At 41.1% G+C, this 26,468-nt stretch overlaps 1 protein-coding gene across 7 annotated transcripts in view; it reads left to right on the top strand.

Moving 5' to 3' along the window:
- The window catches only part of LOC139749847 (tudor domain-containing protein 7-like), a 406,719-nt gene that overhangs the window by 226,012 nt on the left and 154,239 nt on the right, over positions 1–26,468 (top strand). For all 7 annotated transcript variants that reach the window (XM_071664170.1, XM_071664167.1, XM_071664165.1 and 4 more), the window contains 3 exons: positions 7,016–7,134; positions 14,207–14,313; positions 21,662–21,864. In XM_071664170.1, coding sequence (XP_071520271.1) covers positions 7,016–7,134; positions 14,207–14,313; positions 21,662–21,864 — 429 coding nt within the window. The remainder of the gene's footprint in view (positions 1–7,015; positions 7,135–14,206; positions 14,314–21,661; positions 21,865–26,468) is intronic.

Here is a 26,468-nt window from a genome sequence, read left to right as displayed (position 1 = left end):
AAGATTTTGTGTGATCGGGGCCTGAACATGCAGGAGGGTGAAAGGAGGGCAAGGAATAGAGTGAATTGGAGCCATGTGGTATACAGGGGTTGACGTGCTGTCAGTGGATTGAATCAAGGCATGTGAAGCGTCTGGGGTAAACCATGGAAAGCTGTGTAGGTATGTATATTTGCGTGTGTGGACGTGTGTATGTACATGTGTATGGGGGGGAGGGGTTGGGCCATTTCTTTCGTCTGTTTCCTTGCGCTACCTCGCAAACGCGGGAGACAGCGACAAAGTATAATGAATAAATAAATAAATATATATATACATAAGTATACTTATGTAAGTAGGAGAGATGGCCAGAGAGCGTTATTGGATTACGTGTTAATTGACAGGCGTGCGAAAGAGAGACTTTTGGATGTTAATGTGCTGAGAGGTGCAACTGGAGGGATGTCTGATCATTATTTTGTGGAGGCTAAGGTGAAGATTAGTATGGGTTTTCAGAAAAGAGGAGTGAATGTTGGGGTGAAGAAGGTGGTGAGAGTAAGTGAGCTTGGGAAGGAGACCTGTGTGGGGAAGTACCAGGAGAGACTGTGTACAGAATGGAAAAAGGTGAGAACAATGGAAGTAAGGGGAGTGGGGGAGGAATGGGATGTATTTAGGGAATCAGTGATGGATTGCGCAAAAGATGCTTGTGGCATGAGAAGAGTGGGAGGTGGGCTGTTTAGAAAGGGTAGTGAGTGGTGGGATGAAGAAGTAAGAGTATTAGTGAAAGAGAAGAGAGAGGCATTTGGACGATTTTTGCAGGGAAAAAATGCAATTGAGTGGGAGAAGTATAAAAGAAAGAGACAGGAGGTCAAGAGAAAGGTGGAAGAGGTGAAAAAAAGGGCAAATGAGAGTTGGGGTGAGAGACTATCAGTAAATTTTAGGGAGAATAAAAAGATGTTCTGGAAGGAGGTAAATAGGGTGCGTAAGACAAGGGAGCAAATGGGAACTTCAGTGAAGGGCGTAAATGGGGAGGTGATAACAAGTAGTGGTGATGTGAGAAGGAGATGGAATGAGTATTTTGAAGGTTTGTTGAATGTGTCTGATGACAGAGTGGCAGATATAGGGTGTTTAGGTCGAGGTGGTGTGCAAAGTGAGAGGGTTAGGGAAAATGATTTGGTAAACAGAGAAGAGGTAGTAAAAGCTTTGCGGAAGATGAAAGCTGGCAAGGCAGCAGGATTGGATGGTATTGCAGTGGAATTTATTAAAAAAGGGGGTGACTGTATTGTTGACTGGTTGGTAAGGTTATTTAATGTATGTATGACTCATGGTGAGGTGCCTGAGGATTGGCGGAATGCGTGCATAGTGCCATTGTACAAAGGCAAAGGGGATAAGAGTGAGTGCTCAAATTACAGAGGTATAAGTTTGTTGAGTATTCCTGGTAAATTATATGGGAGGGTATTGATTGAGAGGGTGAAGGCATGTACAGAGCATCAGATTGGGGAAGAGCAGTGTGGTTTCAGAAGTGGGAGAGGATGTGTGGATCAGGTGTTTGCTTTGAAGAATGTATGTGAGAAATACTTAGAAAAGCAAATGGATTTGTATGTAGCATTTATGGATCTGGAGAAGGCATATGATAGAGTTGATAGAGGTGCTCTGTGGAAGGTATTAAGAATATACGGTGTGGGAGGCAAGTTGTTAGAAGCAGTGAAAAGTTTTTATCGAGGATGTAAGGCATGTGTACGTGTAGGAAGAGAGGAAAGTGATTGGTTCTCAGTGAATGTAGGTTTGCGGCAGGGGTGTGTGATGTCTCCATGGTTGTTTAATTTGTTTATGGATGGGGTTGTTAGGGAGGTAAATGCAAGAGTCCTGGAAAGAGGGGCAAGTATGAAGTCTGTTGGGGATGAGAGAGCTTGGGAAGTGAGTCAGTTGTTGTTCGCTGATGATACAGCGCTGGTGGCTGATTCATGTGAGAAACTGCAGAAGCTGGTGACTGAGTTTGGTAAAGTGTGTGGAAGAAGAAAGTTAAGAGTAAATGTGAATAAGAGCAAGGTTATTAGGTACAGTAGGGTTGAGGGTCAAGTCAATTGGGAGGTGAGTTTGAATGGAGAAAAACTGGAGGAAGTGAAGTGTTTTAGATATCTGGGAGTGGATCTGTCAGCGGATGGAACCATGGAAGCGGAAGTGGATCATAGGGTGGGGGAGGGGGCGAAAATTTTGGGAGCCTTGAAAAATGTGTGGAAGTCGAGAACATTATCTCGGAAAGCAAAAATGGGTATGTTTGAAGGAATAGTGGTTCCAACAATGCTGTATGGTTGCGAGGCGTGGGCTATGGATAGAGTTGTGCGCAGGAGGATGGATGTGCTGGAAATGAGATGTTTGAGGACAATGTGTGGTGTGAGGTGGTTTGATCGAGTAAGTAACGTAAGGGTAAGAGAGATGTGTGGAAATAAAAAGAGCGTGGTTGAGAGAGCAGAAGAGGGTGTTTTGAAATGGTTTGGGCACATGGAGAGAATGAGTGAGGAAAGATTGACCAAGAGGATATATGTGTCGGAGGTGGAGGGAACGAGGAGAAGAGGGAGACCAAATTGGAGGTGGAAAGATGGAGTGAAAAAGATTTTGTGTGATCGGGGCCTGAACATGCAGGAGGGTGAAAGGAGGGCAAGGAATAGAGTGAATTGGAGCGATGTGGTATACAGGGGTTGACGTGCTGTCAGTGGATTGAATCAAGGCATGTGAAGCGTCTTGGGTAAACCATGGAGAGCTGTGTAGGTATGTATATTTGCGTGTGTGGACGTGTGTATGTACATGTGTATGGGGGGGGGTTGGGCCATTTCTTTCGTCTGTTTCCTTGCGCTACCTCGCAAACGCGGGAGACAGCGACAAAGTATAAAAAAAAAATATATATATATATATATATATATATATATATATATATATATATATATATATATATATATATATATATATATATATTTTTTGCTTCGTCGCTGTCTCCCGCATTTGCGAGGTAGCGCAAGGAAACAGACGAAAGAAATGGCCCAACCCACCCCCATACACATGTATATACATACGTCCACACACGCAAATATACATACCTACACAGCTTTCCATGGTTTACCCCAAACGCTTCACATGCCCTGATTCAACCCACTGACAGCACGTCAACCCCGGTATACCACATCGATTCAATTCACTCTTTTCCTTGCCCTCCTTTCACCCTCCTGCATGTTCAGGCCCCGATCACACAAAATCTTTTTCACTCCATCTTTCCACCTCCAATTTGGTCTCCCACTTTCCCTCGTTCCCTCCACCTCCGACACATATATCATCTTGGTCAATCTTTCCTCACTCATTCTCTCCATGTGCCCAAACCATTTCAAAACACCCTCTTCTGCTCTCTCAACCACGCTCTTTTTATTTCCACACATCTCTCTTACCCTTACGTTACTTACTCGATCAAACCACCTCACACCACACATTGTCCTCAAACATCTCATTTCCAGCACATCCATCCTCCTGCGCACAACTCTATCCATAGCCCACGCCTCGCAACCATACAACATTGTTGGAACCACTATTCCTTCAAACATACCCATTTTTGCTTTCCGAGATAATGTTCTCGACTTCCACACATTCTTCAAGGCTCCCAGAATTTTCGCCCCCTCCCCCACCCTATGATCCACTTCCGCTTCCATGGTTCCATCCGCTGCTAGATCCACTCCCAGATATCTAAAACACTTTACTTCCTCCAGTTTTTCTCCATTGAAACTTACCTCCCAGTTGACTTGACCCTCAACCTTACTGTACCTAATAACCATGCTCTTATTCACATTTACTCTTAACTTTCTTCTTTCTCACACTTTACCAAACTCAGTCACCAGCTTCTGCAGTTTCTCACATGAATCAACCACCAGCGCTGTATCATCAGCGAACAACAACTGACTCACTTCCCAAGCTCTCTCATCTCCAACAGACTTAATACTTGCCCCTCTTTCCAAAACTCTTGCATTCACCTCCCTAACAACCCCATCCATAAACAAATTAAACAACCATGGAGACATCACACACCCCTGCCGCAAACCTACATTCACTGAGAACCAATCACTTTCCTCTCTTCCTACACGTACACATGTCTTACATCCTCGATAAAAACTTTTCACTGCTTCTAACAACTTGCCTCCCACACCATATATTCTTAATACCTTCCACAGAGCATCTCTATCAACTCTATCATATGCCTTCTCCAGATCCATAAATGCTACATAGAAATCCATATATATATATATATATATATATGTATATATATATATATATATATATATATATATATATATATATATATATATATATATATACATATATACATGAATGCCCATACACCTACATATACATGCATATACATATAAACATTTAAACATATACATATATGCACATGTACATATTTGGGTGAGAAACTGTAGAAGTTGATGTCTGGGGTTGGGAGAGTGTATGAAAGGAGAAAGTTGCGAGTGATTGTGAATAAAAATAAGATTATTAGGTTTAGCATGATTGTGGGATGTGTTAGTTTGGGTGTGAGCTTGAGTGGAGAAAAATTTGAGGAAGTGAAATGTTTAAGATTTATGGAAATGGATATGGCAGCCAGTGGAACCACCGAAGTGTAAGTGAGTCATAGGGTGGGGAGGAGGCAAAGGTTCTGGGAGCACTGAAGAATATGTGGAAAAAGAGAATGTTATCTGGGAGGGCAAAAATGGGTATGTTTGAAGGAATAATAGTCCCAATAGTATTATATGGATGTGAGGCATGGGCCATAGATATGGCTGTGAGGAGGAGGGTGGATGCGTTGCAAATGAAACGTTTGATGACAATATGTAGTCTGAGGTAGTTTGATCCAGTAAGTAGTGTAAGGGTGAGAGAGGTGTGTAGTAATAAAGATTGTGGTTGAAAGAGAAGAGGTGTGCTGAAATGGTTTGGACATATGGAGAGAATGAGAGAGGAAAGGTTGTCAAAGGTGATATGTGTGTCAGAGGTGGAGGGAGCAAGGAGAACAGGGATACCAAATTGAATATGGGAGGATGGAGTGAAAAACATATTGAGTGATCAGGGCCTGGACATATTGGAGGGTGAAGGGCATACATGGGGTAGAGTGAATTGGAATGCTTTTTGATATTGGGGTTGATGTGCTGTCAAGGGACTGAACCAGTGCATATAAAGTGTCCAGGGTAAACCATGGAAAGATTTGTGGGGCCTGGATATGGATAGGGAGCTGTGGTTTCGGTGCATTACACAAGACAGTTAGAGAATGGATGTACATTTTCATGCTTGCTTTCATCCATTCCTGTTGCTACCCCGCCCCACAGGAAAACAGCATTGTTATACCCTACTTCAGTGAGGTAGCACCAGGAGTATAGACAAAAAGGCCAGATTTTTTTGAGCACTTCAATCAAAAACCATGACAGGAAAGGGGTTAATAACTATAGTGCTAAGATATAAAGAAATATCATTCTGTGGTTTCGCTGCATTACACATGACAGCTAGAAAATGGATGTAAGCAGATGTGGCCTTTCTTCGTATGTTTCCTGGTGCTACCTCACTGTTGCAGGGGAGGCAATGCTGTTTCCTGTGGGTTGGGTTGGCACCAGGATTGGATAAAGGCAAGCAAGTATGAATATGTATATGTGTATATATGTGTCATACATGTGTATGTATATGCTACCTTGCTAATGCGGGAAATGGCGAATAGTATGAAGATATATATATATATATGGTTGGCACCGGGATTGGATAAAGGCAAGCAAGTATGAGTATGTATATGTGTATACATATATACATACACATGTATGACACATATATACACATAAACGTATTCATACTTGCTTGCCTTTATCCAATCCCGGTGCCAACCCAACTCACAGGAAACAGCATTGCCTCCCCTGCAACAGTGAGGTAGCACCAGGAAACATACGAAGAAAGGCCACATCTGCTTACATCCATTTTCTAGCTGTCATGTGTAATGCAGCGAAACCACAGAATGATATTTCTTTATATCTTAGCACTATAGTTATTAACCCCTTTCCTGGCATGGTTTTTGATTGAAGTGCTCCAAAAGACCTATTATTTTATTTCGAAACCACAGTATGATATTTCTTTATATCTTAGCACCATAGTTATTGACCCCTTTCCAGACATGGTTTTTGATTGAAGTGCTCCAAAAGACCTATTTAAATATTTTATTTCCATTTTTTTGAAATTGTTCTCATAGGTAAATTAACAAAATATTTTGAAAAAATATAATTTTTTAAAATGTAGTACCGTATTTCATACTGTATAAGCAAATTCTCAGCTAGAATATACTTGGCATGATGAAGGAAGGAGTTAGAGTATTTAATATCTTGTCAAAATGGATGAACATGATAGTATGAAAGTGTTGTTAATTAGATGACTCTTTTTTATTAGTAAGATTACCTTGCATTTCTAGACTCTATGCTGAACCTTCAGAATCCTTGGAAATGTTCACTATGTATAACCCAAATAAACTGTTAATCCGGCAGCTACTTGGTCCCAACTATAGTAATATAGTTGAAAGCTGAAGATGACTATTATGGAGATGGATGGATATGATTAGGTCAAAAGACTTCAGATGAAGATATCAGTGGAATTATATGGGATTGGGTACACTGAAAACATTTTGTCTTTCTATATACAAATGGAGGTTGGTATCACAAGTTTAATTAACTTGATGTGCAGTGTGAAAAAGAAGTCCTAATTTTTGTGTTGAGAGTCAGGTTTTACTTTGAAACCTGATGTGTATGAGTGACTTGAGTGACTATTTTGTACCTGATTGATCTATGGAACTGTATGTAATATTTTAAGGCCTTTGATTGACTGATTCACACATAAATGGGATCTTTTGCAGGGATGAATACTTCAATGTAATCATTGGGATTTTCATATCAAGGTTCCAGTTTTTTGACAGAAATGTTCAACATGCATCATTCAAACACCCTTCCTCCAGTAGCAAAATCACTTAACAATAATAATTTTTCAGGTTCAGGCTGCAGGGATAAATGGTGGTCCACCCTCAGTTGAACTGTTTAAGAGGCTTCAGCCCCAAAATGAGCTGGTTTCCATCAATGCTACTCTCAGTTTGGACTCCACTCTCTTCAGGTATTTATGTAAACCTAAAGAAAGTATTTTACTGGGAAGTAGCTAAGGTTTTTTAATGTATGTATGACTCATGGTGAGGTGCCTGAGGATTGGCGGAATGCTTGCATAGTGCCATTGTACAAAGGCAAAGGGGATAAAAGTGAGTGCTCAAATTACAGAGGTATAAGTTTGTTGAGCATTCCTGGGAAATTATATGGGAGGGTATTAATTGAGAGGGTGAAGGCATGTACAGAGCATCAGATTGGGGAAGAGCAGTGTGGTTTCAGAAGTGGTAGAGGATGTGTGGATCAGGTGTTGGCTTTGAAGAATGTATGTGAGAAATACTTGGAAAAGCAAATGGATTTGTATGTAGCATTTATGGATCTGGAGAAGGCATATGACAGAATTGATAGAGATGCTGTGTGGAAGGTATTAAGAATATATGGTGTGGGAGGCAAGTTGTTAGAAGCAGCGAAAAGTTTTTATCGAGGATGTAAGGCATGTGTACGTGTAGGAAGAGAGGAAAGTGATTGGTTTTCAGTGAATATTGGTTTGCGGTAGGGGTGCGTGATGTCTCCATGGTTGTTTAATTTGTTTATGGATGGGGTTGTTAGGTAGGTGAATGCAAGAGTTTTGGAAAGAGGGGCAAGTATGCAGTCTGTTGTGGATGAGAGAGCTTGGGAAGTGAGTCAGTTGTTGTTCGCTGATGATACGGCACTGGTGGCTGATTCATGTGAGAAACTGCAGAAGCTTGTGACTGAGTTTGGTAAAGTGTGTGAAAGAAGAACGCTGAGAGTAAATGTGAATAAGAGCAAGGTTATTAGATACAGTAGGGTTGAGGGACAAGTCAATTGGGAGGTAAGTTTGAATGGAGAAAAACTGGAGGAAGTGAAGTGTTTTGGATATCTTGGAGTGGATTTGGCAGCGGATAAAACCATGGAAGCGGAAGTGAGTCATAGGGTGGGGGAGGGGGCGAAAGTTCTGGGAGCGTTGAAAAATGTGTGGAAGCCGAGAACGTTATCTGGGAAAGCAAAAATGGGTATGTTTGAAGGAATAGTGATTCCAACAATGTTATATGGTTGCGAGGCGTGGGCTATAGATAGAGTTGTGCGGAGGAGGTTGGATGTGCTGGAAATGAGATGTTTGAGGACAATTTGTGGTGTGAAGTGGTTTGATCGAGTAAGTAATAGTAGGGTAAGAGAGGTGTGTGGTAATGAAAAGAGTGTGGTCGAGAGAGCAGAAGAGGGTGTTTTGAAATGGTTTGGTCATATGGAGAAAATGAGTGAGGAAAGATTGACAAAGAGGATATATGTGTCAGTGGTTGAGGGAACGAGAAGTGGGAGATCAAATTGGAGGTGGAAAGATGGAGTGCAAAAGATTTTGAGTGATCGGGGCCTGAACATGCAGGAGGGTGATAGGTGTGCAAGGAATAGAGTGAATTGGAACGATGTGATATACCGGGGTCGACGTGCTGTCAATGGATTGAACCAGGGCATGTGAAGCATCTGGGGTAAACCATGGAAAGTTCTGTGGGGCCTGGATGTGGAAAGGGAGCTGTGGTTTCGGTGCATTATTACATGACAGCTAGAGACTGAGTGTGAACGAATGGGGCCATTGTTGTCTTTTCCTAGTGCTACCTTGTGCACGTGCGGGGGAAGGGGGTTGTCATTTCATATGAGGCGGGGTGGCGATGGGAATGAATAAAGGCAGACTATGAATTATGTACATGTTTATATATGTATATGTCTGTGAGTGTATATATATGTATACGTTGAGATGTATAGGTATGTATATTTGCGTGTGTGGACGTGTATGTATATACATATGTATGTGGGTGGGTTGGGCCATTCTTTTGTCTTTCGTTGCGCTAACGCGGGAGACAGCAACAAAGCAAAATATAGTAATAATAATACATATAATCAAATATATGGATTTGAGGCGTAGGCTCTTGATAAGGCAGTGTGGAGGACGAAGGATGCACTGGAATGAATTGTCTGAGGGCAATCTGTGGCGTGAGGTGTTTGATCAAATAAGAAATGAAAGGATGAGAGAGATGTGTGGTAATATGTGTGGCAATAAAAAGAGTGTGGTTGAGAGATCTGAAGAGGGTGTGCTGGTTTGGACATATGGAGAGAATGAGTGAGGAAAGATTGACAAAGAGGATATACATATCAGAAGTGGAGGGCACAAGGAGAACAGGGAGACCTAATGCCCCATGTATTTGAGGCTAGAAGTATCCATGTCCTTACTCGTTCATTGCAAATTTCAAAGACCCTCTCACCAAAGTTTCCCAATTCCTACCTATTGGACTCCATTTCAAAGTCCATGTTACTGTAAATATCTAAGCCATATCATCAAGTACCTTTTTAAATCAACCCTGCTCATTTCTTAGCTATCATCATTATTATTATTATTGTTATTTATATATTATTTATTTTGCTTTGTCGCTGTCTCCTGCGTTTGCGAGGTAGCGCAAGGAAACAGACGAAAGAAATGGCCCAACCCACCCCCATACACATGTATATACATACACGTCCACGCACGCAAATATACATACCTATACATCTCAATGTACACATATATATACACACACAGACACATACATATATACCCATGCACACAATTCACACTGTCTGCCTTTATTCATTCCCATTGCCACCTCACCACACATGGAATACCATCCCCCTCCCCCTCATGTGTGCGAGGTAGCGCTAGAAAAAGACAACAAAGGCCCCATTCGTTCACACTCAGTCTCTAGCTGTCATGCAATAATGCCCAAAACCACAGCTCCCTTTCCACATCCAGGCCCCACACAACTTTCCATGGTTTACCCCAGACGCTTCACATGCCCTGATTCAATCCACTGACAGCACATCAACCCCGGTATACCACATCGATCCAATTCACTCTATTCCTTGCCCGCCTTTCACCCTCCTGCATGTTCAGGCCCGGATCACTCAAAATCTTTTTCACTCCATCTTTCCACCTCCAATTTGGTCTCCCACTTCTCCTCGTTCCCTCCACCTCCAACACATATATCCTCTTGGTCAATCTTTCCTCACTCATTCTCTCCATGTGCCCAAACCATTTCAAAATACCCTCTTCTGCTCTCTCAACCACGCTCTTTTTATTTCCACAAATCTCTCTTACCCTTACATTACTTACTCGATCAAACCACTCTCACAACACACATTGTCCTCAAACATCTCATTTCCAGCACATCCACCCTCCTGCGCACAACTCTATCCATAGCCCATGCCTCGCAACCATACAGCATTGTTGGAAGCACTATTCCTTCAAACATACCCATTTTTGCTTTCCGAGATAATGTTCTCAACTTCCACACATTCTTCAAGGCTCCCAGGATTTTTGCCCCCTCCCCCACCCTATGATTCACTTCCGCTTCCATGGTTCCATCCGCTGCCAGATCCACTCCCAGATATCTAAAACACTTTACTTCCTCCAGTTTTTCTCCATTCAAACTTACCTTGCAATTGACTTGACCCTCAACCCTACTGTACCTAATAACCTTGCTCTTATTCACATTTACTCTTAACTTTCTTCTTTCACACACTTTACCAAACTCCGTCACCAGCTTCTGCAGTTTCTCACATGAATCAGCCACCAGCCCTGTATCATCCGCGAACAACAACTGACTCACTTCCCAAGCTCTCTCATCCACAACAGACTTCATACTTGCCCCTCTTTCCAAAACTCTAGCATTCACCTCCCTAACAACCCCATCCATAAACAAATTAAACAACCATGGAGACATCACACACCCCTGCCGCAAACCTACATTCACTGAGAACCAATCACTTTCCTCTCTTCCTACATGTACACATGCCTTACATCCTCGATAAAAACTTTTCACTGTTTCTAACGACTTGCCTCCCACACCATATATTCTTATTATTTTCTTTTCTTTCAAACTATTCGCCATTTCCCGCATTAGCGAGGTAGCGTTAAGAACAGAGGACTGGGCCTTTGAGGGAATACCCTCACCTGGCGCAATTCTCTGTTCCCTCTTTTGGAAAATTAAAAAAAAAAATGAGAGGGGAGGATTTCCAGCCCCCCGCTCCCTCCCCTTTTAGTCGCCTTCTACGACACGCAGGGAATACGTGGGAAGTATTCTTTCTCCCCTATCCCCAGGGAAAGATATCTAAAGATATTCTTATTATTATTATTACTATTATTACTATTATTACTATTATTATTATTATTACTCTTATACTTTGTCGCTGTCTCCCGCGTTAGCAAGGTAGCGCAAGGAAACGGACAAAAGAATGGCCCAACCCACCCACATACACATGTATATACATACACATCCACACATGCACATATACACATACCTGTACAACTCAACGTATGCATGTATATACACAGATTTTTTTTTTCATACTATTCGCCATCTCCCGCATTAGCAAGGTAGCGTTACGAACAACAGATGACTGAGCCTTTGTGGGAAATCCTCACTTGGTCCCCATCTCTGTTCCTTCTTTTGGAAAATTAGAGACGAGAGGGGAGGATTTCCAGCCCCCTGCTCCCTCCCCTTTTAGTCGCCTTCTACGACACGCAGGGAATACGTGGGAAGTATTCTTTCTCCCCCATCCCCAGGGATAAAACTCTGCCAAATCCACTTCCAGATATCTAAAACACTTCACTTCCCTCTGTTTTTCTCCATTCAAACTTCCCTCCCAATTTACTTGTCCCTCAACCCATCTGAACCTAATAACCCTGCTCTTATTCACATTTACTCTCAGCTTTCTTCTTTCACATACTTTACCAAACTGTCACCAGCCTCTGCAGTTTCTCACCTGAATCAGCCACCAGTGCTGTATCAACAGCAAGCAACAACTGTCTCACTTCCCAAGCCCTTTCGTCCCCAACAGACTGCATACTTGCCCCTCTCCAAAACTCTTGCATTCATATCCCTAACAACCCCATCCATAAAAAAATTAAAGAGACATCCTTCTCTTTTATACTATGCTAAATAAATCTAAAACAAGACAGACAACAAAGACAGGGTGGACTCATAGCACTTGTACAACTTTCCATTCAGTGGCATCACTTGGCACTTAATCAAATTACAAATAGTGCCACCCCTCTTGAAGTATTATCCATGGAAATTTTTCAGCACATCACCTGCCGTTCTAGGTACACTCCCAAACTGCAGAAGCTGACCAGCTCATGCACATATCTGGAGATTTTGGCACTCAGCATTTTTGTTGGTAATCGCGCCCAAGATTCCCAAGGTGAACTGCTGATGAGCCAACTGTATTCTTTCAACATCCTTAACATATGCGTCCAGCCAACCAAAATCCCAGCCCATCATTTCGGGTATCCACCCCTGCCAGACATTTTTTGCACACAGGCTTTGCACAAACAGACCACATACCTGACCTAACCAATCAGCTGACACACACACACACACACACACACACACACACACACACACACACACATACGTGCACACACACACAAAAAAAAATGCAGATTGGCTGGTATTTATAGAGTACATGGAATCCAAGCTCCCCTACTCTGTTGTAGATGATTTTACTTCCCTAAACCATGTTATTTTGTGTTTCAGTTACAGTCAACTAAACCAGCAGGAAGCACATACCATTAAGATATAAAATGCTGTATAATGCAAACTTCTCCCCACAGGGTTCAGATATCTTAAAGCAAAGAAACATACTCAATTCATTCACCATCATCAGAAACCATGGAACACAACCAAACTGGAAAATACATCTTCACCAGTCGTATCACCAGCAAGGAAACAGCAGACTGGCACACTTTCCTTAACACAGTGAACCACTGAACCAACAGCACCCAATTCACGTGAATGATAGAGAGATTTTACAGAGAGATTTTACATCTCCCATACCATCCCAGCATGCACACATGAAGTACTTTCAACCCCCAAGTAACAACATATCTTCCCCCAAAGTACACACAAGCTTGCTCCTAAAGTGCTGCTAAAATTTAGCCACAAACCAACCATACTGATATGCAAGAATCTTGAAAAACTGATAGATATTATCCAAAAGCAACTGCTTACCCACCCTTCACTCCCACTTACTGTCAGACCTCCAGTTGATTTTTAACCTGTAAACAGCTGTGTTTGCTCCTGTGTTCATCACTAACTAAAAAGAAAGACTAAAGTATCCTTTATGAAATGAAGGAATACTTAAAAAAAATTTGTGTTGCCTTTTGTGTTGATCTGGTCTGCTGAGTGAGGGTGGAGGGGATATTGATTTATTCACAAAGATACAAAACAAGCCACTAAGTGCCTTGAAATTAGGGCGACGAGTAGAAAAGGCTAGTCTTTGACTGCATCATTAGGATGACTGCAAGGATAGTTATTGGATGTCTCTCTCTCAGGGTGATTTACTGATGCATGATGCTATTATGTGTACTTGTGAATCTGAAAACAGTTTAAGCTATGAAGATTTTTCTTTAGTTTAGTATGAATGACCTGCAAAGTCACAATTTAGCATACTTAAGGAATGATGAAATGCATATTTGACTTTTATGGAAATCTGAGTGGAGTTGATCTGGGCTTTTCTTATGATCTTATCATATGGGTTATGGAGAAAAATGGATTGTGTTTAGCATAATGCAACTCTTGCTGGTAATTTTCTGCACACTTGCTTATCCTTGGCTTAGCTTCATTGTAATTTCACAGGCTGAATTGAAAGTTGTTCACTTTTATGAACAATTTTGTATCCTTATTTTCATTTTCAAATAATGTTAACCTTGTTACAGAATCACTTGAACTATTAACCATTATACCCCAAGAGTCGAACCCTGTACCATCTGTGTGGTAGCCAGGTAGCCTTACCCCACCCAGGCCATGATGAACTACTACATTGAGCTTCCTGGCTGCCACAAAGATGGTCTGGGGTTCAATTCTCAGATTATAGTGGGATGTCATTTACATCAAATATCATGTGTACATTACATAGTTCAGATGGAAATGACAGATTTTGCTAAGCAGAGGTTTTTGCAGCTGTAGTAGCCTTTTATACAAAGTAAAATTTCATAATTTTAAAAACTTATTTTGCTTGTATTTTTCCCTCTTTAATAGTAATGATGGTGACAGAAACAACAACAGTGTGGAGAAGATTGTTTTATCACCCACACGCACGAGATCACGGCAGTCTTCCTCCGCCAGCCAGTCATCAAGTAGCCATGGTACTTTGTTTTTCACATGTTCGAGCATGACATTGCATACTCCAAATTTGTTAGATATAATCAGTTTGTAGGTATAGTTGGTTGGCAGCTAACAACCTGGGAGGTATATTACCAGCAGTACAGGGTTAGTGACATCTGCTTAGTACTTTAGTACTAAGGTTGTCTAGTTGCACACTATGACACAGATAGCTGTCTTTTTTTTCTGCCTCACTAACGTATGTACTACTGGCATTCTGTCCACAAAAATGCAATCTTTCCTTGTCATATATAAAACTTGCCAGCACTTAACTCATGCAGCTCATTCTTCGTAACTCTAGATTTTCCTGCAGTGAGCACTTTGTGCTAGCCCTGCTTTTTGGTGAAATGGTAGGAGTAGTAGTTAGAAGTAATAGGTAGGAACATTTAGTCTAGATCTTTAGGTAATAGAGCATTAGGTAGGAGTAGTAGGTAAGAGCATTAGATAGAAGTTGTCTTTAGGAACATTAGGTAAAAGCTTCTGCAAACACTGCACTTGACTTTCCCCCTGCCAGTGGCCTGTTAAGGGTGAGGCACCAAAGGCTAAGAAGCAGCACTGGAGTTCTTCAGTTTTCTTGTGGACCCAAAAAATTGCATGATCATTGATATATCTTGCCTCATGAACATCTTTACGCATTGTTATGTTTACTTCATTATTTTTTTTTTTTTTTATATACATACTTGAACGCTGTTTCCCGCATTAGTAAGGCAGTACCAGGAAACAGATGAAGAAAGCCATCCACTCACATAGAATATAAATGCATATATGCACATATATGTACATACACATGTGTAAACATACATACATACATACATGCACACACACACACACACACACACACACACACACACACACACACACACACACACACACACATACATATATACACTTGTACAAATTCATGCTTGCTCTCCTTCATCCATTCCTGTCATCATCCTGCCCCACAGGAAACAGCACATCCCAACTAATTTGTCTCTCAACCCTGCTGAACCTAATAACCTTGCTTTTATTCACACTTACTCTCAGCTTTCTCCTTTCACACACACTTCCAAACTTAGTCACCAACTCTTGTAGTTTCTGACTCGAATCAGCCACCAGTGCTTTATCTTTTGCAAAAAACAACTGACTCGCTTCGCAGGCCCTTTCATCCTTAACAGACTGCATACTCGCCCCTTTCTCCAAGACTCTTGCATTTCCCTCCCTCACCACTCCATTCATAAACAAATTAAACAACCATGGTGACATCACACATCCTCACAGCAGACTGACCTTCACTAGGAACCATTCGCTCTCTCTCTTCCTACTCATACACATGCCTTAGACCCTTGATAAAAACTTCTCACTGCTTCTAGTAGCTTACCTCTCTCACCAAATATTCTTAAGACCTTCCACGAAGCATCTCTCTCAACCCTATAGACATACCTTCTTCAGATCCATAGATGCCACATGTGAATCCATTTGTTTCTCTATATATATATATATATCACACATTCTTCAAAGCAAACAATAGATCCACACATCCTCTACCACTTCTGAAACCATACCGCTCTTTCCCAATCTGCTGCATTGTTCATGCTTTTATCCTCTCTGTCAATACCCTCCCATGCAATGTAACAGGTATAATGAACACATTTACACCTCTACAGTTTGAATGCTCACATTTATCCCCTTTGCCTTTATACAGTGGCACTATACATGCTTTCTGCCAATCCTCAGGCACTTCACCTGGATCTGTACATCTATTGAATAACCTTACCAATCAATTAACAGCTTAGTCACCCCTTTATTGATTATTTTGATATTTTGTTATACTTTGTCGCTGTCTCCCGCGTTAGCGAGGTAGTGCAAGGAAACAGACGAAAGAATGGCCCAACCCATACACATACACGACCACTCATGCACATATACATACCTATACATCTTAATGCATACATATATATACACACACAGACATATACATATATACAAGTGTGCATAATTCATACTGTCTGCCCTTATTCATTCCCGTCGCCACCCCACCACACATGAAATGACAGCCCCCTCCCCCCACATGTGTGCGAGGTAGCGCTAGGAAAAGACAACAAAGACCACATTTATTCACTCTCAGTCTCTAGCTGTCATGTATAATGCACCGAAATCACAGCTCCCTTTCCACATCCAGGTCCCACAAAACTTTCCATGGTTTACCCCAGACGCTTCACATGCCCTGGTTCAGTCCATTGACAGCATGTCGAGTGAATGATTTCAAGTGAAGGCTGGTCTGCGGCAAGGGTGTGTGAAATATCGCGATCATTGTTGTGCATGCATCACAGTGGTATGGTGTTACCAGCACCATGTCAGAAGCTTGTGCATGTATGGCATGAATACAGTGTATAGTCATGGAGTTGTACATTATTGTGTGCTGCATTTTACTAAATATTACACGTTTAGCCCTTGCAGTAAACTGAATATTACATATGTTTAACCACTTGCGTCCTGCCACCAAATCGTCTCTTATATTCTCCTAGTACCAATTGTACTAAGAAGCATAATACCATCACCACTGAGGTTGAGTTGGAGGTGCTCAAACATTTTGGGAGAGGTTAAGGAACAGCTGATGTAAAGCATGCTCTTGGACTTGGTGTACTTTGTGGACTAATTGTAGTATTGTTAGAGAAGATCTAGGAGAGTGCCAAAAATGGAGCTTTAATTATTGCATCTGAGACTTTATATTCCCAAAGTTTGATTATTAAGAGAATGGATTGAACTCCAAACTCATGAAGATGTTCTCATCGGCATACTTATAGGACAAGCAAAGGCCCGGATTATATACGATGACTTAGCAGCCTAAGAAGGAAGTCCTAGTTGGTTCATGAATTTTAGGAAACGCTACAATTGCTACATCAGGATGACTGGTGAGGATGCTTTTGCCAATGTTATTGCCAACAAGTTTCCAGGAACCCTCAAGACAACATTATCAAGGAAGTAGGTTACTCTCCTAAGCAGAATTTTAACGTTGTAAGACCGAATTGTTTTGGGAAGAATGTCATCAGGAATGTAAATTTTCCATGAAGAGAAGACTGCACCTGGATTCAGAGTTTGTTATTTCCTTTTTTTATCAGTAGAATTCGTTCACTTTGACTATTGTTCTTAGAAACTCTTTACATGTGTCCCCACCACTGAAATAGGGTCACATGACTCGCTCCTTTTTTTTATGGCTCCAGTCATGGACAAAAGTCCACATCAAGGCCGGTCCCTAATTAGAATATAGAGAATTATGAAATGGAAAAAGAAAAGACAAGGGAAAGTATTTTTGAATTATTGAGGAAGTGAAAAACCTGGATTTTGAAATGTGTCAGGTCATAATAATTGGGAAAGACTTGAGAAGGTAAACTTCCAAAGCTTCAACTTGTAGGGAAAGAAGCATGTATTAAAACAACCTAATCTTGAGTTGCTTATGGCCACACAATAATTATGTGATGCAGTAGCTTGCCGTGTATTGCGTGCTGTAGCTAGTGGTGGGGGCACACAAGCAGGCAGCTCTTGGAAATAAAAACTAAAGTATTACTTATAGAAGAGGGAAAGTGAACCAACACTGCAGTGTGAGGCAAGGGGGTCAAGTTTATAAGTTAGCTTGGGACTGTTTATAAGGCAGGCTGCTTTCAACTCAACTCTGTCAAGTAAGGATGCAGAGCAACTGTTCAAAAGAGAAGAGGTTTCGACATCTAATCAGGACACCCAGTTTCTTAGAGGCAGACTTAGCTATTCCTGTAATGTGGGGTTTCCAAGAAAGAGTGGATGTTACAGTAATACCAAGCATGTTCATTGAGTGAGGAGGTGGAATTACAGAACTATCAAAGGAGAATCTTGAGGAGTTTTCAATAGATGGTTAGAAAATGTGTCTTGGAGGCATTAAACTTAACAAGATATTGTCTACCTCATTGAGACATCCTGTCAAAGTCTTGAGTTTATTGAGGAAGCTGTATGAAGACAAGATGCAGATTGAGAGAAGAGTGAGCAGAATTGAAGGTTGTGGATGAATGTAGTGATGAGTCGTCAGCACATGAGTGCATTGGATTATTGCTGGAGGAGAGGAAATCAGTGAAATAAAGGAGAAAAAGTGTAGGGAACAGGACAGAACCTTGAGGGACACTGCTGTTGATGGAGGAAAGGGGGAGGCTGATCCATCAACAACCACAGAGATAGCTCGGTCAGAGAGGAAGCTAGATGTGAAGGAGCAAAGTGAGGGAGGGAAGCGGAAAGAGGGGAACTTAGAGATGAGACCTCAATGCCACACCCTGTAAGAAGCCTTAGATATGTCAAGGGCAACTACTTGTGACTCCCCAAAATCTCAGGGGTGATGATCAGACTTTAGTAAGATAAGAAAGAATATCACTGGTAGATATTGCCGTATGGAAGCCATACTGGTGATCTGAGAGAAGACTGTGATTTTTGAGTTGTTTAAAGATATGGAAGTTGAGGGAGGATTCAAAGACTTTTTTGAAATGGTAGATGTCAAAGCAATAGGACAATAGTTAGAGGGGCCAGAATGGTCACCCTTCTTAGGGATGGGATGTATCAATGTATGCTTCCAAGGAGAGGGAAATGTTTTGGTTTTTAAACAGAAACAGATTAGCATGCACAGTTGTAAGATCAGAGGTACGCTCTTTCAGTACATGGGGATGGATGCCATCAGACACATTATCCTTGCTTGTGTCCAGAGAAAGAAGCAAGTTTCGGACACTTCGAAAAGAGATTATGGAAAAAGTATAGGATTAGTAAGTGGAGCATCAGGGGCTGAAGGAATGTTAGAGTGATAAAAGATGGAGTTAGAGGAGAAACGGGAACCAGATAGTTGATTTGTTTATGGGAGAGACAGCTATGGTACCATCAGAATGGGAAAGTGATGAAAAGTTAGAATGACAGAAGTTGTTAGAGATGCCCTTAGCTAGAGACCAGAAAGACCTATCAGTGGATGATGAAGAGAGGTTGTCACTTACTTTGGATGCATGAACACTTCACCTCATGGATAACATGCTTGCAGTGATAACTGGCTGTGATAATAGCTGAATGGGAGCCAGAGGAAGGAGAGTTTTTCAAGCCCGATATTCTTGATCACTTGCCTAAATGGTCTCAGAACAGGAATGGTTGAACCTTGGGTTGGATGAAGTTGTCTTAGAGGAAGAGGGGATAAATGCTCCCATTCCTGCAAGAATAACCTCTGCCATGTCTTTGGTGAAGACAGAAGCATCACCACATAAGAAACTGTAATTTACCCAAGAAAACCCAGAAAAGAAGTTCGTAAGTTATTCCAGTTAGCTTTGTTGAGCTGCCTGTATTTATGCATCGAAGGGCCAGCTGGAGGGGGTGGTGGCTCCCTCAGTTTCTGTAAGAAGACCACCCACACCATGACTGACTATAATGATACCTCCTCCTGCCAGTACTCCACATCTTACCACATTGTGAAAACTTTTTTTCGTGGTTCTGTTCCTATCTCTTGATTTTCCTTCCTTTTTTGAATTGTTAGCTCTAACAGACTAGAAGTGAGCAGTTTATTGGTATTATCGTGGTAGTGGTCACTGATTAACTGAGGGAAAGCCCAAAATGAGTGAGCTGTTGGGATCATGACTGAATGAAGATTGAGTGAAGGTTAGAAGTTATGTGTGACAAGGAAAGATTGTGTGTGTGGACAGAGTGTCAGTAGTCCACTTTTGGGTAAGGGAGAAATAAAAGACATTTAAATGTTATAGGAGTACAGCATGACAATTGCTGAAGTGCTGGTACATTATTCCTCCTGATACCTGCATGAATAGTATTGGTAATATACCTCTCTGGTCATTGGCTGCCTACCAACTACTACCTACTATTACTTTTCTGACACCATTGCACTCAGTTATGAATAATTCAGCTGGCATTCTCATCTGAAAGTCCTCTTACCTAAAATGTTTTCGTCTAATGCACTAGTCCATCTTGTCTGTAATCTGTCCCTGTTTCTTGTACCTTGACAGATATTTCCATGTATCTTCTTCGCTTTCCTTTGTCATGCATCTAATATAACCATGCGTTAACAAGCTTTCATCCATACCGCTCCTGTGATTTTCCCTTATTGTTTACAGTATTTTATGTTACTGCCTTTAGCCTAGTAATTCTTCTGATTGAAATTTTGTGAGTTAACCATCTATAATGACAATATTTTACCTTTCTTAGAAAAGAAACTAAGACTGCATATTGTCATCAGAGTTGGATCTAGTTCATTGTCATGCAAAGTTTGATCATTCACCAAAGCTTTCAATGTACCTCCAAACCTTTTTTCTTGCAAGACTGTGTTCTCAGATTCATCTTTGCCAAGACACCCATTACCAATCTTCACTGTCAGATACCTGAACTCATTCACAAATATCAAGTCATCTGTATTTACACTGATGTTATACAGTGACTGTCGATCAGTAACATTGGTAGACGTAAAGCTGAAGTTGAGAATACTTTTGCATTGGAGAAAAAACTGATGATGCACAAAAGTTGTGTATAAGAAATTGAAGTAAGTTTACTGTGCAAGATGCTTGTATGATGGAATAATTGAACCAACTTGATGTATGGTTGTGAAACCTAAAAATAAAATGAGGAGGAAAGATAAAGAGCAAAGGGTATGTATTGTGAAAGAATCATGTTTAACATATAACAGATGATAGGATATTAAAGAAGTATCTTCGTGCAGTTAAGGGTGCAAGGAGAGGTAGAATGTGGAGAAGATGAATGCTGTAAGAGAATCAATTAGGGTTGGATGTTTCAGATAAGGATGTCAGTGGACTGATGTGGGAGCAAATGCAGTGGGAGAAGTTTGTGTGTGGAGAGTGATGTGAATGTAGGTATTGATTTCTCTTAGCACGTACACTTAAAAGTGAAAAAGTAAGCTCCATATAAGTGTAGATGCTCAGGTGTTAGATACACTGGCTGTTTCTAGATGATTCGAGGGGTATAGGTACCTGATTCATGTCATGGAACTGGGAACAGATTCATTGATAAAAGAATGAATATTTTCTATTTTTATTTCCTTAATCTGTGTTATTTACTCTTGAGTTTGAATATCTTACCTGTGAAATGCTCTGGAATCAACAGATATGAATAACATGAGTGGGTAGGCTCTCATTTCCCGTCTAGGTTTTGTTGCTCACTAAGGAGCATAGATGAATTTGTTATCTTGTATTCTTTCCAGCTTTATTCTACCATGATCAAGATGAAGCATTTCAGATCACCAGGTGATGTGGATGTCAGTGAAAAGATTTAGTTCTCAGTGTATGAGTCTTTTTATGGGTATGTATTAGGTTATTAATAGTCTGATTTTTTATTGCATAGGTAACTCAGGCCCGTCTTCCATGAACAGCCAGTACGAGTCTACTCCTGCATCACCTCGCCTCTCAAGTAGCTCCAGACCAGAATCACCATTAGATCTCTGTGTAAAACAAAAGCCAGCTGCTCTTGTTCCCCAAGAAATTCCCTCTGTAGGAGCATACTTTGATGTGTATGTTACTTATGCTGCAAATCCGACCAATTTTGCTGTAAGTTAATGTCGACATTTAGAGGAACAAAATTTTCATTTCTTCATCATTTGATATTGGTCTTGGTATTTTATAGTTTTATTGTGGGATTCCTGGTTCAGTATTAATTTGCAATGCCTTCCCTTTATGCAACAGTTGGAAGTAGCTGCTATTTTCTTTTCTTTTCTTTTTAGGTTTGGCATGGCATGGGCAAAACATTCCCCAGTCATGGTCATCATGGGTTAAAGGAAAATAGCAGGAGAAAAAGGATGGAGAAATTAATCAGAGTTCATTAGGTGTTTTAGACCTGATTTTTAAGGATAGAAAGGTCAGAGGAATTGGAGACAGTGAATAAAATTTCATCTGCTTCACTGTTTGAGGGTAGGAGGTATTATGGTCTGTCATGGTGTGGATGGTCTCCTCTCAGAAACCGAGTCATGTATCCTTGTCTTGGTGGTGGGGACGCATGTAAACAGTTTCCAAGAGCAGTAGTCAAAACAAAACCTATGGAATGGGGAGTGGGCACCAACATCATGTTAGACAAAGGGGAATGATTGGAGTGAGGTGATGCTTAGAAAATTAGTGAGATGGAAGGTTTTTGGTTCCACTTTATCTAATAGGTTGAGGAAGGACCACCCCAAGTAGATATTGAGACAGCTTATTTACAGATTTTATATTTGTATGTATATTTATATCAATTTGTGTGTTATTATTAATGCCATTTTCATTTCCATGAGGTGGATTAGCTGCTCTGTGTTTACTCTTGCATCCTTGTTCTATGTCTAGTACGTTGTAAAATGTCATCTTCCATGTGAGAGAGCACTTGGTATATTGTCTTTTGCACCTAAATATTTTTGTTTTGTGAGACTATATTCCTTATTCACATCATCATTATTAGCAAAATGCCTCCATTGCATCAAATCCAGATTTTTCGTATGATATCTCAATGTGTAATATTGTTGTCCCTAGTCAGTTGGGGGTGACTGTGTTGTTGACTGGTTGGTAAGGAAATTTGATGTATATATATGACTCATGGTGAGGTGCCTGAGGATTGGCGGAATGCATGCATAGTGCCATTGTATAAAGGCAAAGGGGATAAAGGTGAGTGCTCAAATTACAGAGGTATAAGTTTGTCGAGTATTCCTGGGAAATTATATGAGAGGGTATTGATTGAGAGGGTGAAGGCATGTACAGAGCATCAGATTGGGGAAGAGCAGTGTGGTTTCAGAAGTGGTAGAGGATGTGTGGATCAGGTGTTTGCTGTGAAGAATGTATGTGAGAAATACTTAGAAAAGCAAATGGATTTGTATGTAGCATTTATGGATCTGGAGAAGGTATATAGTAGAGTTGATAGAGATGCTTTGTGGAAGGTATTAAGAGTATGTGGTGTGGGAGGCAAGTTACTAGAAGCAGTGAAAAGTTTTTGTCAAGGATGCAAGGCATGTGTACAAGTAGGAAGAGAGGAAAGTGATTAGTTCTCAGTGAATGTAGGTTTGCGGCAGGGGTGTGTGATGTCTCCATGGTTGTTTAATTTGTTTATGGACGGGGAATGCAAGAGTTTTGGAGAGAGGGGCAAGTATGCAGTCTACTGGGGATGAGAGGGCTTGGGAAGTGAGTCAGTTGTTGTTCGCTGATGATGCAGTGCTGGTGGCGGATTTGTGTGAGAAACTGCAGAAGTTGGTGACTGAGTTTGGTAAAGTGTGTGAAAGTAGAAAGCTGAGAGTAAATGTGAATACGAGCAAGGTTATTAGGTTCAGTAGGGTTGAGGGACAAGTTAATTGAGAGGTAAGATTGAATGGAGAAAAACTGGAGGAAGTGAAGTGTTTTAGATATCTGGGATTGGATTTATCAGTGGATGGAACCATGGAAGCTGAAGTGAGTCATAGGGTGGGGGAGGGAGCCAAGGTTCTGGGAGCATTGAAGAATGTGTGGAAATTGAGAACGTTATCGGAGAGCAAATAGGGGTATGTTTGAAGGAATAGTGATTCCACCAATGTTAAATGGTTGTGAGGCGTGGGCTATAGATAGGGTTGTGCGGAGGATGAGCAAGCACAGGTGCAAGTTCAGAGGCACACACTTTCAGTTTACAGGGATGGATGCCTTCTTTGTGTTCAGAGAGAGAAGCACTTTTGAGACAGTCCTGAAAGAGATTATGGGGAGAGGCATCAAGGGGTGAATGAGTGTGAGAGTCTCTCAAGGTGGAGTTATGTGAGAAATGGGAACCAAAGGGAGTTGCTTTGCCTATGGGAGAGACAGCTATAGTACCATCAGAATGGGAAAGTTAAGGAAAGTTAGAGCAACTGAGGTTGTTAGAGATGCCTTTAGCGAAAGACAAGAAAGACCTATCAGTGAATAATGAGGAGAGGTGATCACACTTCCTTTGAATAAAGGAACACTTTGCCTCACAGATAATGTTCTTGCAGTGATTATGGGCAGTGTTAAAAGCTGATTGGGAGCCAGAGGAAGGAGAGATTTTCCAAGCCCAAACTGCCAGATCCCTGGCCTGAATGGTCTGAGAACAGGAATAGTTGAACCAAGGATTAGATGAAGAGGTCTTCTTTGAGGAAGAGAGGATGAAATCTTCCATTCCCACAAGAATAACATCTGTTATGTGTTTGGCAGAGATATAAGCATCACCACATAAGAGACAGTGATTTACCCAAAAAAGCCAGAAAAGAAGTCACATAAGTTATCCCGGTTAGCTATGTTGAGGTGCCAGTATTTATGCTTAGAAGCGTTTGCTAGAGGGGGAGGTGCCATTGGGTGCTTTTAGAATAGATACATTTATAAGGATGTGAACAGATGAACCAACTGATGGCAAGATTTTGTACTTACAGCGGAATGGACTGGAGGTGAAAAAACAAATTCTGAATATTAGGAGAGTGGTCACATTGGCCAGGAATATGAGTAGGGTGGGAGATAATTTGCTCTAAATCAATGAGAATGGAGATTGTGAGGGCTTGAATCCTTCCACCATCTGTAGAGAGGAATTCAGCTATTCTCCATGGTGAATGTTGAAATCCCCAAGGTAGAGGATGTGACAGTCTTATGGCAGGAGTTTAGATAGTTGGAGAAGGTTATGAAATATGTAGAATTAAGAGATCAATATGTGAAACATGAAAAGTGTGGTATTAGGGAGACAGACCTTGAGACACATAACTGCAAAGTTTGGGGACTCTCTTTTTGGGGTCTATTTTTTCGTACATACTACCTTTTGAATTCTCCTGTCTTTAACTCCATTCCCATTAATTCTTCTGTAAAGAGAAAAATCTAGATAAAGAAGTAATTGGGTGTTAGATTTATGATAAAATGGTAAGAAGAGGTGAGGTAACGAGCAAGTACTAGTCAGAGGAGTGTTTGTGTGAATTAAATTTTCACAGTGAGAATAGTTTCAGAGATGATGCTGAAAAATAGAAAAAACAAACATAATTTACCTACTGATTTGGAAAAACTGAAGTTAGATCAGACAGGAAAGAAAGTTGATTGTAAATTAGTGAAGGAGGGGTTCACCCCTCGTGTAAATGTCTCCGAGGTCATTTGATATAGAATATCCTTTGCATCATTCATTGTTCTTTGAATCATCTCAAGATATATTTATTTAATTATTTTGCTTTGTCGCTGTCTCCCGCGTTAGCGAGGTAGCGCAAGGAAATGGACGAAAGAATGGCCCAACCCACCCACATACACATGTATATACATACACGACCACACACGCAAATATACATACCTATACATCTCAACATATACATATATACATATATATGTTTATGGATGGGGTTGTTAGGGATGTGAATGCAAGAGTTTTGGAAAGAGGGGCAAGTATGAAGTCTGTTGTGGATGAGATAGCTTGGGAAGTGAGTCAGTTGTTGTTCGCTGATGATACAGCGCTGGTGGCTGATTCATGTGAGAAACTGCAGAACCTGGTGACTGAGTTTGGTAAAGTGTGTGAAAGAAGAAAGTTAAGAGTAAACGTGAATAAGAGCAAGGTTATTAGGTACAGTAGGATTGAGGGTCAAGTCAATTGGGAGATAAGTTTGAATTTGAGAAAAACTGGAGGAAGTAAAGTGTTTTAGATATCTGGGGAGTGGATCTGGCAGCGGATGGAATCATGGAAGCGGAAGTGGATCATAGGGTGGGGGAGGGGGCGAAAATCCTGGGAGCCTTGAAGAATGTGTGGAAGTCGAGAACATTATCTCGGAAAGCAAAAATGGGTATGTTTGAAGGAATAGTGGTTCCAACAATGTTGTATGGTTGCGAGGCGTGGGCTATGGATAGAGTTGTGCGCAGGAGGATGGATGTGCTGGAAATGAGATGTTTGAGGACAATGTGTGGTGTGAGGTGGTTTGATTGAGTAAGTAACGTAAGGGTAAGAGAGATGTGTGGAAATAAAAAGAGCGTGGTTGAGAGAGCAGAAGAGGGTGTTTTGAAATGGTTTGGGCACATGGAGAGAATGAGTGAGGAAAGATTAACAAAGAGGATATATGTGTCGGAGGTGGAGGGAACGAGGAGAAGTGGGAGACCAAACTGGAGGTGGAAAGATGGAGTGAAAAAGATTTTGTGTGATCGGGGCCTGAACATGCAGGAGGGTGAAAGGCGGGCAAGGAATAGAGTGACTTGGATCGATG

The sequence above is a fragment of the Panulirus ornatus genome, chromosome 8, assembly GCF_036320965.1.
Source record: "Panulirus ornatus isolate Po-2019 chromosome 8, ASM3632096v1, whole genome shotgun sequence".
NCBI classification, from domain to species: domain Eukaryota; kingdom Metazoa; phylum Arthropoda; class Malacostraca; order Decapoda; family Palinuridae; genus Panulirus; species Panulirus ornatus.
This window is presented reverse-complemented; position numbering and strand designations above follow the sequence as displayed.